The sequence below is a fragment of the Pan paniscus genome, chromosome 11 (genome assembly GCF_029289425.2).
Source record: "Pan paniscus chromosome 11, NHGRI_mPanPan1-v2.0_pri, whole genome shotgun sequence".
Taxonomy (NCBI): Eukaryota; Metazoa; Chordata; class Mammalia; order Primates; family Hominidae; genus Pan; species Pan paniscus.
In genome coordinates, this window is record NC_073260.2 from 103,040,865 (window position 1) to 103,059,093 (window position 18,229).

The 18,229-nt window shown below is 39.1% G+C and overlaps 1 protein-coding gene across 3 annotated transcripts in view; it reads left to right on the forward strand.

Annotated features, from left to right (window-relative positions):
- IFNE (interferon epsilon) overlaps positions 1-18,229 on the forward strand; it is a 58,094-nt gene that overhangs the window by 20,648 nt on the left and 19,217 nt on the right. The window contains exons 1-4 of one of the 3 annotated variants that reach the window (XM_055092086.2): positions 1-10,633; positions 14,433-14,556; positions 14,690-14,827; positions 15,666-15,788. The exon at positions 1-10,633 is cut by the window's left edge and continues 20,648 nt beyond it. In XM_055092086.2, coding sequence (XP_054948061.1) covers positions 10,011-10,633; positions 14,433-14,460 — 651 coding nt within the window. In that variant the 5' untranslated portion in view covers positions 1-10,010 and the 3' untranslated portion in view covers positions 14,461-14,556; positions 14,690-14,827; positions 15,666-15,788. Of the gene's footprint in view, positions 10,634-14,432; positions 14,557-14,689; positions 14,828-15,665; positions 17,056-18,229 lie in introns of those variants that run through there. The other 2 variants (XM_034967235.3, XR_010109162.1) reach the window with 2 other exon arrangements.

Here is an 18,229-nt window from a genome sequence, read left to right on the forward strand (position 1 = left end):
CTTTCCATTGTTTTTCTCTAAGCAATGTAAGCATGCAGTGAATTTCCTTAATACCATCCTTAGATTCAGACGAGAGTGACCTATGCTCTACTCTAGGTCTTGCCCTTTTGAGAAACCTGAATATCAGACATGATTCAATTTATACAACACATGTGTATGCACACACGGAAGTGCACATACACACACATGCATAGACACACACAACATTTTAAAAAAGCATCTAGTACCCACATCACTTAGGATCTGGTACTCAGTGCTCACATATGGCCCAATAACTCTAAATATACATTCTCATTAGTAATTCCATTTGGTACCCAGGGAGATATTTCTCCACATCTCTTGCTTTCAGTCCCCTACAAAAAAGTGACTGTACCTGATGCCATGAAGGAGACGTTGCCTTGGAATGTAGAGGATTTGAGCTGCAGAGGAAAGAGAAGACACATTAATTGCCTAGTAAACCCTTCCTCAAGGACAGCAGGAATGCAATAGATTCTTACAAAATGAAATACCATGTCTCAATAGTCCCCAGTGTCCATTCTCTTGCTTGTCTTTACGTAACAATTAGTGATTCAGCTGTTTGGTGGTCTCTTCACACGGACGCGCATGAAATTTGGTGCCGTGACTCGGAACAGGGGACCTCCCTTGGGAGATCAATCCCCCATCCTCCTGCTCTTTGCTCTGTGAGAAACATCCACCTACGACCTCAGGTCCTCAGACCGACCAGCTCAAGGAACATCTCACCGATTTCAAATCCGGTAAGCGGCCTCATCTTACTCTCTTCTCCAACCTCTCACTGTCCCTCAACCACTTTCTCCTTTCCACTCTTCAATCTCTCCCTTCTCTTAATTTCAATTCCTTTCATTTTCTGGGAGAGACAAAGGAGACACGTTTTATTCGTAGACCCAAAACTCCGGCGCCGGTCACGGATTGGGAAGGCAGCCTTCCCTTGGTGTTTAATCATTGCAGGGACGCCTCTCTGATCATTCAGCCATGTTTCAAGGGTGTCAGACCACGCAGGGACGCCTGCCTTGGTCCTTCACCCTTAGCGGCAAGTCCCGCTTTTCTGGGGAAGGGGCAAGTACCTCAACCCCTTCTCTCCTTGTCTCTACCCCTTCTCTGCTTTTCTGGGAGAGGGGCAAATACCCCTCAACCTCTTCTCTCCTTGTCTCTACCCCTTCTCTGCTTTCCTGGGGCAGGGGCAAGTACCCCTCAACCCCTTCTCCTTCACCCTTAGCGGCAAGTCCCGCTTTCCTGGGGCAGGGGCAAGTACCCCTCAACCCCTTCTCCTTCACCCTTAGCGGCGAGTCCTGCTTTCCTAGGGGGCAAGAACCCCCAACTGCTTATTTCCACGCCCCAACCTCTTATCTCTGCGCCCCAACCTCTTATCTCTGCACCCCAATCGCTTATTTCCATGCCCCAACCTCTTATCTCTGCACCCCAATCCCTTATTTCCGTGCCCCAACCCTTTCTCTGCTTTTCTGGAGGGCAAGAAACCCCCACCCCTTCTCCGTGTCTCTACTCTTTTCTCTGGGCTTGCCTCCTTCACTATGGGCAAGCTTCCACCTTCCATTCCTCCTTCTTCTCCCTTAGCCTGTATTCTTAAGAACTTAAAACCTCTTCAATTCTCACCTGACCTAAAACCTAAATGCCTTATTTTCTTCTGCAATGCCGCTTGACCCCAATACAAACTCGACAGTAGTTCCAAATAGCCAGAAAATGGCACTTTGAATTTTTCCATCCTGCAATATCTAAATAATTCTTGTCGTAAAATAGGCAAACGGTCTGAGGTGCCTGACGTCCAGGCATTCTTTTACACATCAGTCCCTTCCTAGTCTCTGTGCCCAGTGCAACTCGTCCCAAATCTTCCTTCTTTCCCTCCCGCCTGTCCCCTCAGTCCCAACCCCAAGCGTCGCTGAGTCTTTCTAATCTTCCTTTTCTACAGACCCATCTGACCTCTCCCTTCCTCCCCAGGCTGCTCCTCGCCAGGCCGAGCTAGGTCCCAATTCTTCCTCAGCCTCCGCTCCTCCACCCTATAATCTTTTTATCGCCTTCCCTCCTCACACCTGGTCGGGCTTACAGTTTCATTCCGTGACTAGCCCTCCCCCACCTGCCCAGCAATTTACTCTTAAAAAGGTGGCTGGAGCCAAAGGCATAATCAAGGTTAATGCTCCTTTTTCTTTATCCCAAATCAGATAGCGTTTAGGCTCTTTTTCATCAAATATAAAAACCCAGCCCAGTTCATGGCTCGTTCAGCAGCAACCCTGAGATACTTTACAGCCCTAGACCCTAAAAGGTCAAAAGGCCATCTTATTCTCAATATACATTGTATTACCCAATCTGCTCCCAACATTAAATAAAACTCCAAAAATTAAATTCCGGCCGTCAAACCCCACAACAGGATTTAATTAACCTTGCCTTCAAGGTGTACAATAATAGAAAAAAGTTGCAATTCCTTGCCTCCACTGTGAGACAAACCCCAGCCACATCTCCAGCACACAAGAACTTCCAAACGCCTGAACCGCAGCGGCCAGGCATTCCTCCAGAACCTCCTCCCCCAGGAGTTTGCTGCAAGTGCCAGAAATGTGGCCACCAGGCCAAGGAATGCCCGCAGCCCAGGATTCCTCCTAAGCCGTGTCCCATCTGTGCGGGACCCCACTGGAAATCGGACTGTCCAACTCACCTGGCAGCCACTCCCAGAGTCCCTGGAACTCTGGCCCAAGGCTCTCTGACTGCTTCCCAGATCTTCTCGGCTTAGCGGCTGAAGACTGACGCTGCCTGATCGCCTCGGAAGCCCCCTAGACCATCACGGACGCCAAGCTTCGGGTAACTCTCACAGTGGAAGGTAAGTCCGTCCCCTTCTTAATCAATACGGAGGCTACCCACTCCACATTACCTTCTTTTCAAGGGCCTGTTTTCCTTGCCTCCATAACTGTTGTGGGTATTGACGGCCAGGCTTCTAAACCTCTTAAAACTCCCCAACTCTGGTGCCAACTTAGACAATACTCTTTTAAGCACTCCTTTTTATTTATCCCCACCTGCCCAGTTCCCTTATTAGGCTGAGACATTTTAACCAAATTATCTGCTTCCCTGACTATTCCTGGACCATAGCCGCATCTCATTGATGCCCTTCTTCCCAGTCCAAAGCCTCCTTTGCGTCCTCCTCTTGTATTCCCCCATCTTAACCCACAAGTAAAAGATACCTCTACTCCCTCTTTGGCGACCGATCATGCACCCCTTACCATCTCATTAAAACCTAATCACCTTTACCTGGCTCAATGCCAATATCCCATCCCACAGCATGCTTTGAAAGGATTAAAGCCTGTTAACACTTGCCTTCACTTAGACTGACCCTGACACCCATTAGGCTCAGCAAATTACCTGGGCTGTACTGCTGCAAGGCTTCACAGACAGCCCCCATTACTTCAGTCAAGCCCAAATTACATCCTCATCTGTTAGTCATACTCCTATTCACCGTTCTCAACTACTCATACATGCCCTGCTCTTGTTTACACTGCTGGTTTACACTGTTTCTCCAAGCCATCACAGCTGATATCTCCTGGTGCTATCCCCAAACTGCCACTCTAAACTCTTGAAGTAAATAAATAATCTTTGCTGGCAGGACTATGCTGAATCTCCTTAGGCACTCTCTAATTAGATGTCCTAGGTCCTCCCAATTCTTAGTCCTTTTATACCTGTTTTTCTCCTTCTCTTATTCCATTTAGTTTCTCACTTCATCCAAAACCGTATCCAGGCCAACCAATCATTCTATATGACAGATGTTTCTTCTAACATCCCCACAATATCACCCCTTACCACAAGACCTCCCTTCAGCTTAATCTCTCCCACTCTAGGTTCCCACGCCGCCCCAATCCCGCTTGAAGCAGCCCTGAGAAACATCGCCCATTCTCTGTCCATATCACCCCCCAGAAATTTTTGCCACCCCAACACTTCACTATTTTGTTTTATTTTTCTTATTAATATAAGAAGGCAGGAATGTCAGGCCTCTGAGCCCAAGCCAAGCCATTGCATCCCCTGTCACTTGCACGTATACGCCCAGATGGCCTGAAGTAACTGAAGAATCACAAAAGAAGTGAATATGCCCTGCCCCACCTTAACTGATGACATTCCACCACAAAAGAAGTGTAAATGGCCGGTCCTTGCCTTAAGTGATGACATTACCTTGTGAAAGTCCTTTTCCTGGCTCATCCTGGCTCAAAAAGCACCCCCACTGAGCACCTTGCGACCCCCCACTCCTGCCCACCAGAGAACAAACCCCCTTTGAGTGTAATTTTCCTTTACCTACCCAAATCCTATAAAACGGCCCCACCCTTATCTCCCTTCCCTGACTCTTTTCGAACTCAGCCCGCCTGCACCCAGGTGAAATAAAGAGCCATGTTGCTCAAAAAAAAAAAAAAAAAAAACAATTAGTGATTCAGGAGGGACTCATAAATTATGATGGGCATTGGCAATAGTTGTACATGGAGGCTGGAAAATATTTCTCAATATTAATCAATTTATTTTACTCTTAAATCTTAATTTATGTTGGTCTAGACATATGCTGGAAGTGTGATACATTTTTTTTTACATTGTTATCCATATGAACCTTGTAAGATAGAATTGCATGTAATTTTACTTTTATAAACATTTTTAATGTTTAATATGTTTTTAATTAAAAGGTTAAGTATATGCTTTATTTAAATACTGTCAGTTTAAATTTGATATTAATTATACCACACATGTTGTCTTTTAATTTTGATAGATAACATTGTATAAAATATTTCATGTTTTTTGAAAATATAAAATATGTAATATTTTTAACATTTACTTTAGATTACATTTTTTGTGAAAATATTTTCAAAATTTCTAGACTTTGAATACAATTATATTTTGTTTTTAATCTTTTAGATCAGGGTTCAGCAAACCTTTCTGTAAAAGACCAGAGAGTAAATATTTCAGGTTTTGTAGACCATATAGTTCCTATCACAACTATTCAGCCTTGCTATTGTAGCATGAAAGTGCCATAACAAATGAGCATCATTGTGTTCTAATAAAACTTTATTTACAAAAGTAGGTGGTAGGCCGGATGCAGTGGCTCACGCCTGTAATTCCAGCACTTTGGGAGGCCAAGGCGGGCAGATCACGAGGTCAGGAGATCGAGACCATCCTGGCTAAAACAGTGAAACCCCATCTCTACTAAAAATATAAAAAAATTAGCTGGGTGTGGTGGTGGGCGCCTGTAGTCCCAGCTACTTGGGAGGCTGAGGCAGGAGAATGGCGTGAACCTGGGAGGCGGAGCTTGCGGTTAGCCGAGATCAAGCCACTGCACTCCAGCCTGGGCGACAAAGCAAAACTCCATCTCAAAAAAAAAAAAAAAAAAAAAAAAGAAGAAGCAGGTGGTAGGACACATTTGGTCCATAGGCTATAGTTTGCCAACTCCCACTTTAGATTATTTATAATGAGAGAACCTCCACTTGTAGTCATGAGGGACAACTAGATTTATCATCTCACTTTGAACAACTAGAATACTGAGTAAAATATATGAAAAATGGTTTTTAGACATTGGATAACACACAGCATAAGATAATGATCCTTGAGAGAAAGGAAAGAAATACAGTAAGCCCTACAATTGCTCCAGCTTAATGCTGGATAGAAAATTGGCAGGCTGCAGCACAAAGAGGAGGAAACTCCAACAGACCAGTGTTCTCAATGAGTTGATATGTCATAGTTTGGAGTTCAGGGAGGCAGCAAAATATTGGAGAAGATATTGCTGCACAGAGGGAAATTGGGGAAGAATGAATGAGAGCTAAGAAGATCTGTAAAAATGTCTTCAGGAGTCTTTAGCTAATGTGTGGTTTGTGTATGTATGTAAAAGAGTTACCCGATTAGGAAAAGAACACCCAGAAAGGAGCAGGCAGTACAGGCTGTCCCCAGTGCTAACACAGGGCTGGGGATATTTCATGTTTCCAGCAGCCAGAGGGCAAAAATCTCCAAATTCAGAGAGCATTAAGTAGAGTCCTCAAAAGACTATATTCTTGGTTGCAAAGGCATTGCCCTAAATTATAAAGTCTGCTTCACTCATGCTAACAAAGCCAATGTCAGAGGAATCCAATTCCAAGTAACTCAACTATACCCTAAAACAAAGTTCAACTGTACGTAAAGGACTTAACAAATCCAACTCCCATTAAAGTAAAATTTACAATGCTCAGAATCCACTCAAAAGTTACCAAACATGCAAAAGACATAGGAAAATAGGACCCATAAAGAGTAGAAATATAATTGACAAGACCAGACTCAGAAATGACACAAATGATAGAATTATCAGAAAAGGAGATAAAACACCTACTATAAATGTACTCCATATGCTCAAGAATGTAGAGGAAAAGATGAATGTGATGAGGAAAGAAATGTAGATATGAAAAAGAAACAAATTCAACTTCTATAAATGAAAGTATAATATCTGAAGTGATAAATATACTGGATGGGATTAACTGTAGATAAGATACTACCAAAGGAAATACCAATAAGCTTGAAGGCAGACTTAGAAACTGTTAGAAATAAGACAGAGGAAAAGACTAAAAAGTAAATGAGCAAAGCTTCAGGGAACTGTGTGATAATATTAAACAGTCAAACACATCTAGAGATGTAGTCCCAGAAGAGATTAGGAAGGAGGGAATGGTAATAGAAAAATGTTAAAAGAAATAAAGTCTGAAACTTTTTCAAATTTGATGAAAATGATAAAATCATGGATTCACAAAGCTCAAAAAAAACCTTGTAAAAAAGACAAGAAGAAAATCACACCAAAGCACATTATTATCAAATTTCTAGAAAATAGTGATAGTAAATCTTAAAAGCTGCCAGAGAAAAAGAAGAAACATTATGCACAGAGGAATAAAATTAAGAATGACCACAGTCTTCTCTTCAGAAATTATGCAAGCCAGAATAGAGTAGAGCAACATCTTTACAATTCTTAAAGAAAAACTATATCAACTTAGAATTCTATACCCAGCAAAAATATATTTCAAAAAGAAGACACAATACTTTTTCAGACAGACAAAAGCCAAGAGAGTTTATTTCCAGGGGACGTGTAATATAAGAAATATTAGTGAAAGTAGTGTAAAGAATGAGAGAGAGGAAATATAAGGATACTGTTATAATATCCCTACACTGTACTTTAAGTGGATTGTAATATTATTTGAAGGTAAACTGTAATATGTTAAATAAAGATATATATTTTTAATCCTAGAGAAACTGCTATGAAAACAAAAAGTAAAACAAAGTGGTATTACTAACAAGCCAATAATGGAGATAAAATGGGCAATAGAAAACAACAACAAAAATTCAATCCAAAAGAAGGAAGGAAAAGCTTAAAAGTGAGAAAAAGAACATATGGGCAGTTAGAAAACAAATAATAAAGTGGTAGATATAAACTGAGCCATACTGAAAATTACATTAAATTTAATGACCTAAACACTCTAATAAAGCAAAGATTGTCAGACAGAATAAAATACAAGGTCCAACTATACGCTCTGTACAAGAAACTCACTTTAATATAATAACATGAATAAGTTAAATTAAAAGATGCAATAAAAGACATATTATGCTAACACTAATTAAAAAAACAGAAATGATTATCAGAGAAAGTTGATTTAGGAGTAAGGAATAATGCAAAGGATACAGGGGAACATTTTAAAATAAAGGGGTCAATTCATCAAGACGACATAATAATCCTAAATATGATGCACCTAATACTAAAGTTCTAAAATATATAAGGCAAAAACTGATAGAACTGAAATGGGAGATAGGCAAATCTAAAATTATACTAGGGATTTCAGCTCTTCTGTCTTGATAGTTGATAGAACAAATAGACCATCAGAAAGGATACAGAAAATTTCAAACACTTTCAATCAGCTTAACCTATTTGACATTTATAAAACAGTCCAACCAACAAAAGTAGAACATTATTATTTCAAGTTCACAAGGAACTGCCACCAAGATAAACCATATTCTAAGCCATAAAATAAGTCTCAATAAATTTAAAATACATTCTTTAACCACAACAGATTCAAATATGAAATCAGTAACAGAAAGGCATCTGGAAAATCCCTGATCATTTGGAAATTAAACAACATTTAGATCATTTTTGTCAATTGAATGAAAATGATGAGAAAGCCTTATAGATCAGAGCTCGTTGTTATTAGACGGAGTCACTTCTGATATTCTTAATTTATTTTTATATTGTTTTCCCGAAGCTCAGCATTAAATATTTAAAGATTTTTTGAGACTAGTCAAAATTCTACTTTCCAGATAGATTGAGCATAATGTTATGAAACAAGTGTTATTCCTTTCGTATATTATATATTATCATATGTCTTTTCTCTCTCTTTCTCTTTCTCTCTCTCTCTCTCTCTCAGATAGGGAGGGAAAAGACCCTCTGTGGAGCATGCTGACTGAGTTTATTTCAACTTATTAATACTAGACTAAGTGACCAAACATACAGCTGAGCTGGTATATAATGAGACCATACATGTTTACAGAGTGCCTGTTTTTGACATTTCGGGATTCACCCAGCTGCCTGCAGAGAAATGATTAAAGATAAGACTCAACATCTTGTATTACTTTGTGTAGAACATATTAATTTATTCCAAGTCAACACATATTTATTAAGCAACTACTATAGTTGTTTAGACAGCAAAGAAATCAGTAATCAGTGTTTATTTCACACTCTGAAGAGACTTTTAATCATGTAAGTACATAGTCAAGTATAAGACAGAACAAGAAAGGTGTCTTAAATAAGGTAGGTACAAAGTGTTGTGGGGATCCAGAAGATTATGGCTCCTTGGGGGAGATCTGGGCCTTAAAGGACAAGTAGTCTTTAGTCCTTGCACAGAAAGGTTCTTGAGGTAAAGGAGGCAACAGTTGATGTTTCAGAGAGCATCATCAATAAACACACACACACACAAGTGCCAGCTGTATTAAGGGAATACTAAATCACTTACTTTATCTGGAGTTCAGATTCCTTCACACTATATTTAGAGCAACAGTGGGATAAGATTGGAAAGGTATACTGGGGGCTTATTCAAGAGGAACTTAGAATATGGAACTGGGTATTTGTAATTCAAAGGACATTATTAATGTAGAGATGTTCACATTAGTTTACCAGAGCTATCACTATTCTAGGGAATATACGCTAACCAAATGCCCCCAATCTCTCTTCACATATAATTTTGTCATCTACAATGGATATATATCATTTAATTATATGGCTGTACCAACATATATGTAATCATTCACCTGTCGTTGAACCTATAGGTTGTTTCTAATATTCTGCTTTGCAATAATATTATAACACTCTTCTTTTGCTAATTTTTTTTGCATTGCTTCTATAGGCTAGAATCTTAGATATTAAACTGATAGGATAAGATATAAAATAATTTAAGATTGCTGATATATGTTTTAAAATTAATTTGCTCAAGCATTTGTGACAATTTACAGTTCTAATTGAGGTTTTAAATTTAGTATTTTGTAGGTATTTTAAGTTTTGCCCCTGAATTCTTTATAGGTGCTGATAAGCCTTTGTTAAGTTTTACTCCATGAAAGACTATTACTGAAAAAAACTTAATCTCAATAAAAGAACTTTAATAAGCTTGACTAAATATTTAGAAAGCACATTGTGTTCAGTGAAACTTTGTATATAATGAATAGAATAATAAAAGATTATATTGGATGACTAGTCTGTAATTGCCTCAAGGAAAGCATACAATGAATAAGTTATTTTGGTACTTCCTCAAAATAGCCAACACAATAGGGAAATGGAGAAAATGTACTCTGAACACCATGAAAAGGGAACCTGAAAATCTAATGTGTAAACTTGGAGAAATGACATTAGAAAACGAAAGCAACAAAAGAGAACACTCTCCAAAATAATCTGAGATGCATGAAAGGCAAACATTCGCTAGAGCTGGAATTTCCCTAAGTCTATGCAGGGATAAGTAGCATATTTGACCTTCACCATGATTATCAAGCACTTCTTTGGAATTGTGTTGGTGCTGCTGGCCTCTACCACTATCTTCTCTCTAGATTTGAAACTGATTATCTTCCAGCAAAGACAAGTGAATCAAGAAAGTTTAAAACTCTTGAATAAGTTGCAAACCTTGTCAATTCAGCAGTGTCTACCACACAGGAAAAACTTTCTGCTTCCTCAGAAGTCTTTGAGTCCTCAGCAGTACCAAAAAGGACACACTCTGGCCATTCTCCATGAGATGCTTCAGCAGATCTTCAGCCTCTTCAGGGCAAATATTTCTCTGGATGGTTGGGAGGAAAACCACATGGAGAAATTCCTCATTCTACTTCATCAACAGCTAGAATACCTAGAAGCACTCATGGGACTGGAAGCAGAGAAGCTAAGTGGTACTTTGGGTAGTGATAACCTTAGATTACAAGTTAAAATGTACTTCCGAAGGATCCATGATTACCTGGAAAACCAGGACGACAGCACCTGTGCCTGGGCCATTGTCCAAGTAGAAATCAGCCGATGTCTGTTCTTTGTGTTCAGTCTCACAGAAAAACTGAGCAAACAAGGAAGACCCTTGAACGACATGAAGCAAGAGCTTACTACAGAGTTTAGAAGCCCAAGGTAGGTGGAGGGACTAGAGGACTTCTCCAGACATGATTATTTCTGTTCTTCATAGAGTGGAATTTATAGTACAATCACATTGTTTTGATTTTGTGTATATATATATTTATCTGTGTTTTAAGATTGTGCATATTGACCACAATTGTTTTTATTTTGTAATGTGGCTTTATATAGTCTATCCATTTTAAATTGTTTGTATGTCAAAATAAATTCATTAATATGGTTGATTCTTCAAATGGGTGTATTTTCATACAGGCTGGCTGGGTAGATACAATAAAATATGCCACTAATGTAAAAATACTTTCCTTAACATAGAACTCCATTGCAATGATTTGCTTATTTGCCAGAAATTGCTAGAGACAATGAGAAGTACTGGGAATAATTTGCATTTTAAGATTTGAAAATATTATTACACAGTGAATATTTACATTACAGGAGACACAATAGAAATATGGTGAAAGGACATGAACAGTTTGCAGAGAAAAAAAACTACATTAAAAGAGGTTCAGTCTCACTCATGATAATAGAAATACAAATTAAATAGCATGCATGCCGTTTATAGTACAACCACTATGGAGGCAATTAGGTGATATCTATGAAAATTACAGATGCATGTAGCCTTTCATCTATAAATTCTAGGCCTGGAAATGTGTCCTATAAAAATACTTGCCCACAGCTGGGCGTGGTGGCTCAGGCCTGTAATCCTAGCACTTTGGGAGGCTGAGGAGGGTGGATCACAAGGTCAGGAGTTCGAGACCAGCCTGGCCAATATGGTGAAACCCTGTCTCTACTAAAAATACAAAAATTAGCCGGGCATGGTGGCGGGCACCTGTAGTCCCAGCTACTTGGAAGGCTGAGGCAAGAGAATCACCTGAACCTGGGAGGTGGAGGTTGCAGTGAGCCGAGATCATGCCACTGCACTCCAGCCTGGGCAACAGAGTGAGACTCTATCTCAAAACAAAACAAAACAAAACAACAACAACAACAACAAAAACTTGCCCACGTGTGAAATAACTTACAAACAATATTATTCTCTGCAGCACTATTAGTAATACCAAAAGACAAGAAACCATCTCGATTTTCCTAATTAGAGACAGTTGAGGCATATTCATATAAAGGAACACTATTCAGCTGGAGAAACAAATGAGACGGTATTTCTTTTTAAAAAGTTGAAAATAGGCAAGATACAGAGCAGTGTACATAAAATGCTACATTTGGGGTGAAAATGTTAAATAAAACTTATGTTTGTCCTTACTGTGTATAAATAAAGAATAAGAAATAAATTACAATGATTACCTGTATTTAGGAGAAGAAGGAAGAGTGAAGAAGGAGATTAGGGTGGGAGAGATTTTATGGCTCCTTTAAAAATTTTTATATTAAATTGTGTGAATATTACAAATTAAGATGATAATTTAAAATGTATCTAACGAGTCACAGTTATCAGAAATATGCATGAGGGAGTCTGGCTGGTGAAGGTCAAAAGGAACAGGAGACTGAGTTAGCCTGCCCCTGGTTGGGATGTCTGCTTGGAGGAGGGCTGGAGAGAAGCACACCCGTGCCAAGGGAGAGCGTTCCTGCTCCTGGGAGATGCCAGTGATGGAGGGATTCCAGCTCTTCTAGCCAGGAACTCCCAGAAGTCACCACGGAACAATGTGGGGGCAGAGAAACTAAAGTTGAGGCTTGGTGGCTATCCCACTTTCGTCCACTGTAAGCAGCAGAGCCACAGCCCAAAACTCTGATGCTAGTTCTACTACCATGTGTCATGTTCTACGTCAGATGCATTGCGTAATTGGAGGTTAAAGTCAGTAGTAAATGTAAAAACTTAGGAACGAAGCATACTCCAGTTCAGTTTAATTAATGCAAATGAGTAATGGCTGCTACTTTAGACTTGGTTTGAAAGGGAAGAGTAGGAACCGAATAGGATCCTGAAAGTGAGACAGTCACCTGCAATAGTGAAGAAGGGTAAGGAAGCAGAGGCTGTCAATCAGAAGCAAGTCTTTGCTGACTTCACATTGCAGCCAGGGGTTGATCTGTTTACCTTCAAATTCACACAAAGGTAGTGAAGTGGAGGAAGGAGAAATACCACAAGGAACTGCAAATATAAGTTACTTTTCTTCTCATGGTCTAGAAAATTTTTTGTTGTTCTTTAAACCAGGAAGTTTTTAGAACCAAATCCTTCATTTAACACATTATCCAATTTTCAAATTGACCTTACAAAGTGCCTTCTGTAATTATTTTTTTCTCAAGTGAGAACAAGACTGTAAAGGTGAAATAACATGCTCAAAGTAATGTGGCAAGCCACAGAGCTTGCAGATACCAGAGCAAAGATCTTATCCCAAGTCAGCCTGACTCAAAAGTCTGCACTGTGTTGTTGACAACTCAAACCTGAATAGCATTGTGAAATATCACTGCAAAATAATAATAACAACAATAATAATTTTCTCCTAGCTTTCTTTATTCAAGTTTACAATGGTCTCTGAAGTCTTGAATTAAAGAAAAGATATTTTCCTTTCTCTTGACATTGCTTCCTTAAGAACTGAGAACAGAATGGAGGAACTGTCAAATGGAAACATTTAGAAAATAATGCTCATATTTAGAAGTTTAAACTAATACTTTATATACTAATGTTTTCCCAAACATTTAGGTTTATTAAGTTGATATCCTGTTGTATAACCACCTCAATGCCTAGCACAAAATAAAAAGTTGTTACTTTTAAATATGTGTGCCCTTTTAAAACTCCAAAACCAGAGTTCTAAACTTGGGAATATTGGGAAGGAGAGACGTATTAAAAGATTGGACTCCTGGCTTAGTAGCACATGGAAAGGCTTGGAGTATGGGTAGGTTCATTTGTATTTGCAGGCTGAGTTATATTTTTGTTACATCTATATGTATTGAGCTAAACAAATCATTAAATCCAAAAGCAGGTTACAAAATAATAATAATAACAGCATCATCATATTTTCTACAAATAAAACATTCATGAAAAGTATATGAAAGGAAATGCATGAAAATGTTCATAGTACTACTGTCTTTGGGATAGAATTTACATGTACTTAAACTTTTTGGATTAAATATTTCTCCCATGAATAAGGATTCCTTTTAGAACCAGGAAAAAAAATAAAATTATTATATTTTTGAAATTTAAAAAAAGAACAGGCTGGGTGCAGTAGCCCATGCCTGTAATCCCAGCACTTCGGGAGGCCAAGGCAGGCAGATTGCTTGAGCCCAGGAGTGTGAGGTCAGCCTAAGCAACATGGTGAGATCCCATCTCTACTTTAAAAATTAAAAACAACTCTTGTAAAGGGCACCTGCTGTAAGTTAAGTCCCACCTCTAACATGAATCAGAATCACCTGGAGGATTTGTTAAAACCCTGATTGCATGGTCCCATCCCACTGTTTCTGATTCAATAGGTCTGTGGTATGGCCTGAGTAATTCCATTTCTAACAGTTCTCACATGATGCTGTTGCTGCTGGTCTTGTGACTACACGTAGTAAGCCATACCCCTACTTCTTGATAGCCTTGGTAAGTTTTTAAGAGATGAAGGCATAGTTTTTTTAAGGCTACTGATCTCATATTTCTTATGACATCTGGAGAAAAGTGAGCACCCTAGATAGGAGTTAGTTGATGAAGATATATTTTTTTTCTATCACTGCCTTTTCACAGCAGCAAATCAGACATTTTCCTTATTAAAGAAGCTGTATGTAGCAACTGTCATATCCTAGGTGCACCCCATGACAATATCTGCCTTTTAAGGAAAATGGACTAAAGCAAGTTTTGTTTTGTTTTGTTTTCTCTAAGGTTTCTGGTCCTCATACCGTGTGGTTGAGTGAAATCAAAACTTCCACGATAGCAATGCTGATTGGACAAAGAATGTGTTGTGGACACAAAACCAAACTCTGGAGGACAGAGGATTCATTCCAAGGTGAAAAATGGCAAACTTATCCAGTGATCTCCTCTATAGCGAAGTATAAATGTTTGGTAAATAGAGTTGGGGGCCATTTGTGGAATTGCCTTTGGCTAAAGTCATTTAGCCCAAGTTTTCTACTCCTCCCTAGGGTCTGCTTGTATTCAATGACTGGTCTACGTGGGGGTGTGAAGTCCCCTTACTCCACCTGTGAAGAGTCATCCCAGTTTCAGACCACCCTCCCCAGCCTCCTGTTATTGGCTAAGGCCATTTTGTGACTACACTGCAGGTTAGCTTTCCCCTTTGCCTAATCGTCCTGCCTTTTCTTCTCACAAATGTGATTCCATAGCTCTCTCCAATAAACTTGCATGAGAATCCTCATCTCAGAATTTGTTGTCTGAGCTTCAATTTAGGGCCACAGAAAACCTAAGCTCATAAGCTGTTTCTTTTGCTAGCTACATATTCTTTCCCTTATATGTGTTAATAACATTTCTGTTATTCATGATTCACTTAAAATTTTTCCCTTCACGGAGAGCCTTTATAGTCTGATTTGTCTGAACCTATTTGCTCCTTGCCCATAGCACAAATCTTACCATGTCACTGACCTCATTGTACTGTAATGGGTTACTTCTCTTTCTTCCAACTAGAGTATTACCTACTTTGTAGTAAGGACATGGCTTCTTAACTCTTTAGCACATTATTCAACATTTAACAAGGACACTCTAAATATTGAATGAATGCAGACTTTTTAAAATATAGCATTAAAGGAAAGAAGGGAGATACCAGTACCATATTGTCATGGCCAATTAAGACATATGAGGAGACTGTCTAGAAATGAAGCCTTTCTTGTTTGTGTGGTATGCTAAGAAGTTAAGTTCTGATGTTTGTTTTTGAGACTCTCCATTATTCCTGGATGGACCATGTAGATATGCTACTTCTTAGAGTGAAAAATGAAGTATTTATCTTTTTCCAATGAAATGGTGGGTTTTACACTTATATAGCAAGGGCACAATAAAATAAGAACATAATGTGTAGGGCAGAAGTCCAGATGGGAGCCTCTCTTCTAACTAATGGTTCTGATCATCTTAGACAATGCTTTCCTGAACTTTTTTTTTTTTTTTTTTCAGACGGAGTTTCACTCTTGTTGCCCAGGCTGGAGTGCAATGGCATGATCATGGCTTACTGCAACCTCCGCCTCCTGGGTTCAAGCGAATTTCCTGCGTCAGCCTGTGGTGTAGCTGGGATTACAGGTGCCTGTCACCACTCCCAGCTAATTTTTGTATTTTTAGTAGAGACAGGGTTTCACCATGTTAGCCAGGATGGTCGTGAACTCCTGACCTCAGGTGATCCACACACCTCAGCCTCCCAAAGTGCTGAGATCACAGGTGTGAGCCACCGTGCCGGGCCGACCCCACTCTTATGATGTGTCTTTCCTCCCAGTCAGCCAGGGTTGATGGTTGGTTATATCTTCAACTGCCAGGTAATACAGAAACCATTAGCACCATCTTGAGCAGTTCTAAAAGGATCTGTTTTTTGCTTAGCTTATTAAAAAAACTTAATATTATGAAAATATTAGAACAGAACATGCCAATGGCACAAATGGCTCAATTTTACAATTTTATAAAATATAACACTCTTCCCATTATTCTAGTCAAAAGGCCACTCATTTGTTGTCCAAAATAGGTGGCCACTAGCTATTAATAAAGATTTGGTGGCAATTTTCTTCATTTCTTTGGATTTTATACATGAAGCATTATGAGTAGGCAGAAGATAGCCAGCATGTAGTAAGTGTTTAGAGGTAAGTAGCTAGGGTTACGTAGTAAGTATGCAGGAAGGGACCATAACACAATAACAGTCCTATGAATTTTGCCTTCAATGCAAAAAGAATCCAGTTTCTTAGAGGTGTGAAAAGCTGTTCAGTCAATTTAGGTAGAGATGTTTATCTCTTGGAAAGGATGAAGTGAGGTTTAAATAGAACAAAGGACAGGATTCCGTTGACTAATAAATCATGTAACTTTAGTCTACATAAGAGAGGTAAGCATACATTGTTTTAGTGAAATTTATTCCAAGTTATGTTTCAATATAAGCCTTACACAAAATAAAATATAGATCCTTGGAGAAAATTTAATTACTCTAAGTAATTAACTCTAAGATGAACAATGCAGTTACCAATCTGTATGAAAACATTTGGGATCAAAGTGAATTTATTTTGAAAGCACTGAGAATTGAATTCTTAGCTGGTGTATTATTCAGTGTATCAGATCTTTTTAAAAAAGTAATAGTTCCTAATCCACTCTCATTACTTTAGACGGAGGAATGAGTATCCGAGAAAGAGGCTAGATGAAATTGGAAAGAAATAAGCATATTTCCAGACTCAATGGTGGGATTTGAGGAGACATACTTTGAAGGACCCATTTGTGCCTAGTAGAGGGGGAAAAGAAAGATAATACACTCTGTGGATGGGATAGAGATCAGGAGCAGAAATAACTAAAATAATAAAAATGTACCTGAAATGCCTCTGGCTAAGTGGGTTCTTATTATGGGTTCAAATTAGAGAGGCAAAGAGAGGATTCTGTACATTTCAGCATTTATGTTGCAGCACTCTGCAGGAATTGTAATTGAAGACACAAGATTAAGGGTCTCATCAAGAAGGGATTTTAGAGACTTCACTAGTAGGTTCATGCTGTAATTTCTAGCACAAAGTTTCCTTGGAGCACTTGGGACTGTCTGAGGGGTTGAACATAAACAAAATAAAACAAAACCAAACAAACAAAAAACACGTACGGTGTGGTGGGGAGGGAGGGAAAGTGGGTTACTGGGCAGTGGGAGCCATAGGGCTTAGGGTTTCAGGGCATGTATGTTGGGGAGGGTGGGAGAAGGTGGCTGAAAAAACAAAACACAACATGTGATGTTGAACACACACACACACACACACACACACACACAGTAGAGTGCAAAGTTTGAGATAAAAGATTTTTTTTCCCTAAATCATCTCTTTTAGATTGCCATGTACTGTCTTCTGCTACTAATAATGCCTGACATATTAAAAATCAAACAAAAAAATAAAAAACACTAAATGACCTTCTTGTGCTCAACACTCAGGTAAATAGCTATGAAGGTTGAGCCAAGGGGTAACCTTAGTGTTACACCCATGGCTTTGTCAAAGTTGGCCTTCTACTGCTAAGCAGAGTTATTGTGACTGGACCAGGTGTGGATATAACTCTTTTCTTCCTTAGAATAGGTTCCTTTTTAGGATAAACAACAAACCCACTCTAAGATCATGATGCAAGTCCAGACAGGTCTAAGTCCAAGGACAGTACAGTTTAGGCTCAAGCTAAGGATGTTCAGTACATGGGGAAAAATGTAAAATATAATCCATTATATAAATATGTCTAGACAATTCATATGATGTCATCAGATCCTGGATATACAGCCAATGAGCTGTGAAACCTATATCCAATAAAATCATGTTTTTGAAGAAATAGATATACCCCTACTGGAGTACTAAAACTGCTCCAGTCCCACTTGCTCCGTTGACTGGGCTCAAGGTTACAATCTGGACAAGAATGAGATCTTCAAGTGCCTGTATGAGAATCTTGCCTCTGTCATGACTAGAAGACAGGAAAGAATCCAGATTTCCTTAGGGGCTGATGGAAGATAGCTACCTGCCGACAAAAGATCATGCTACTGT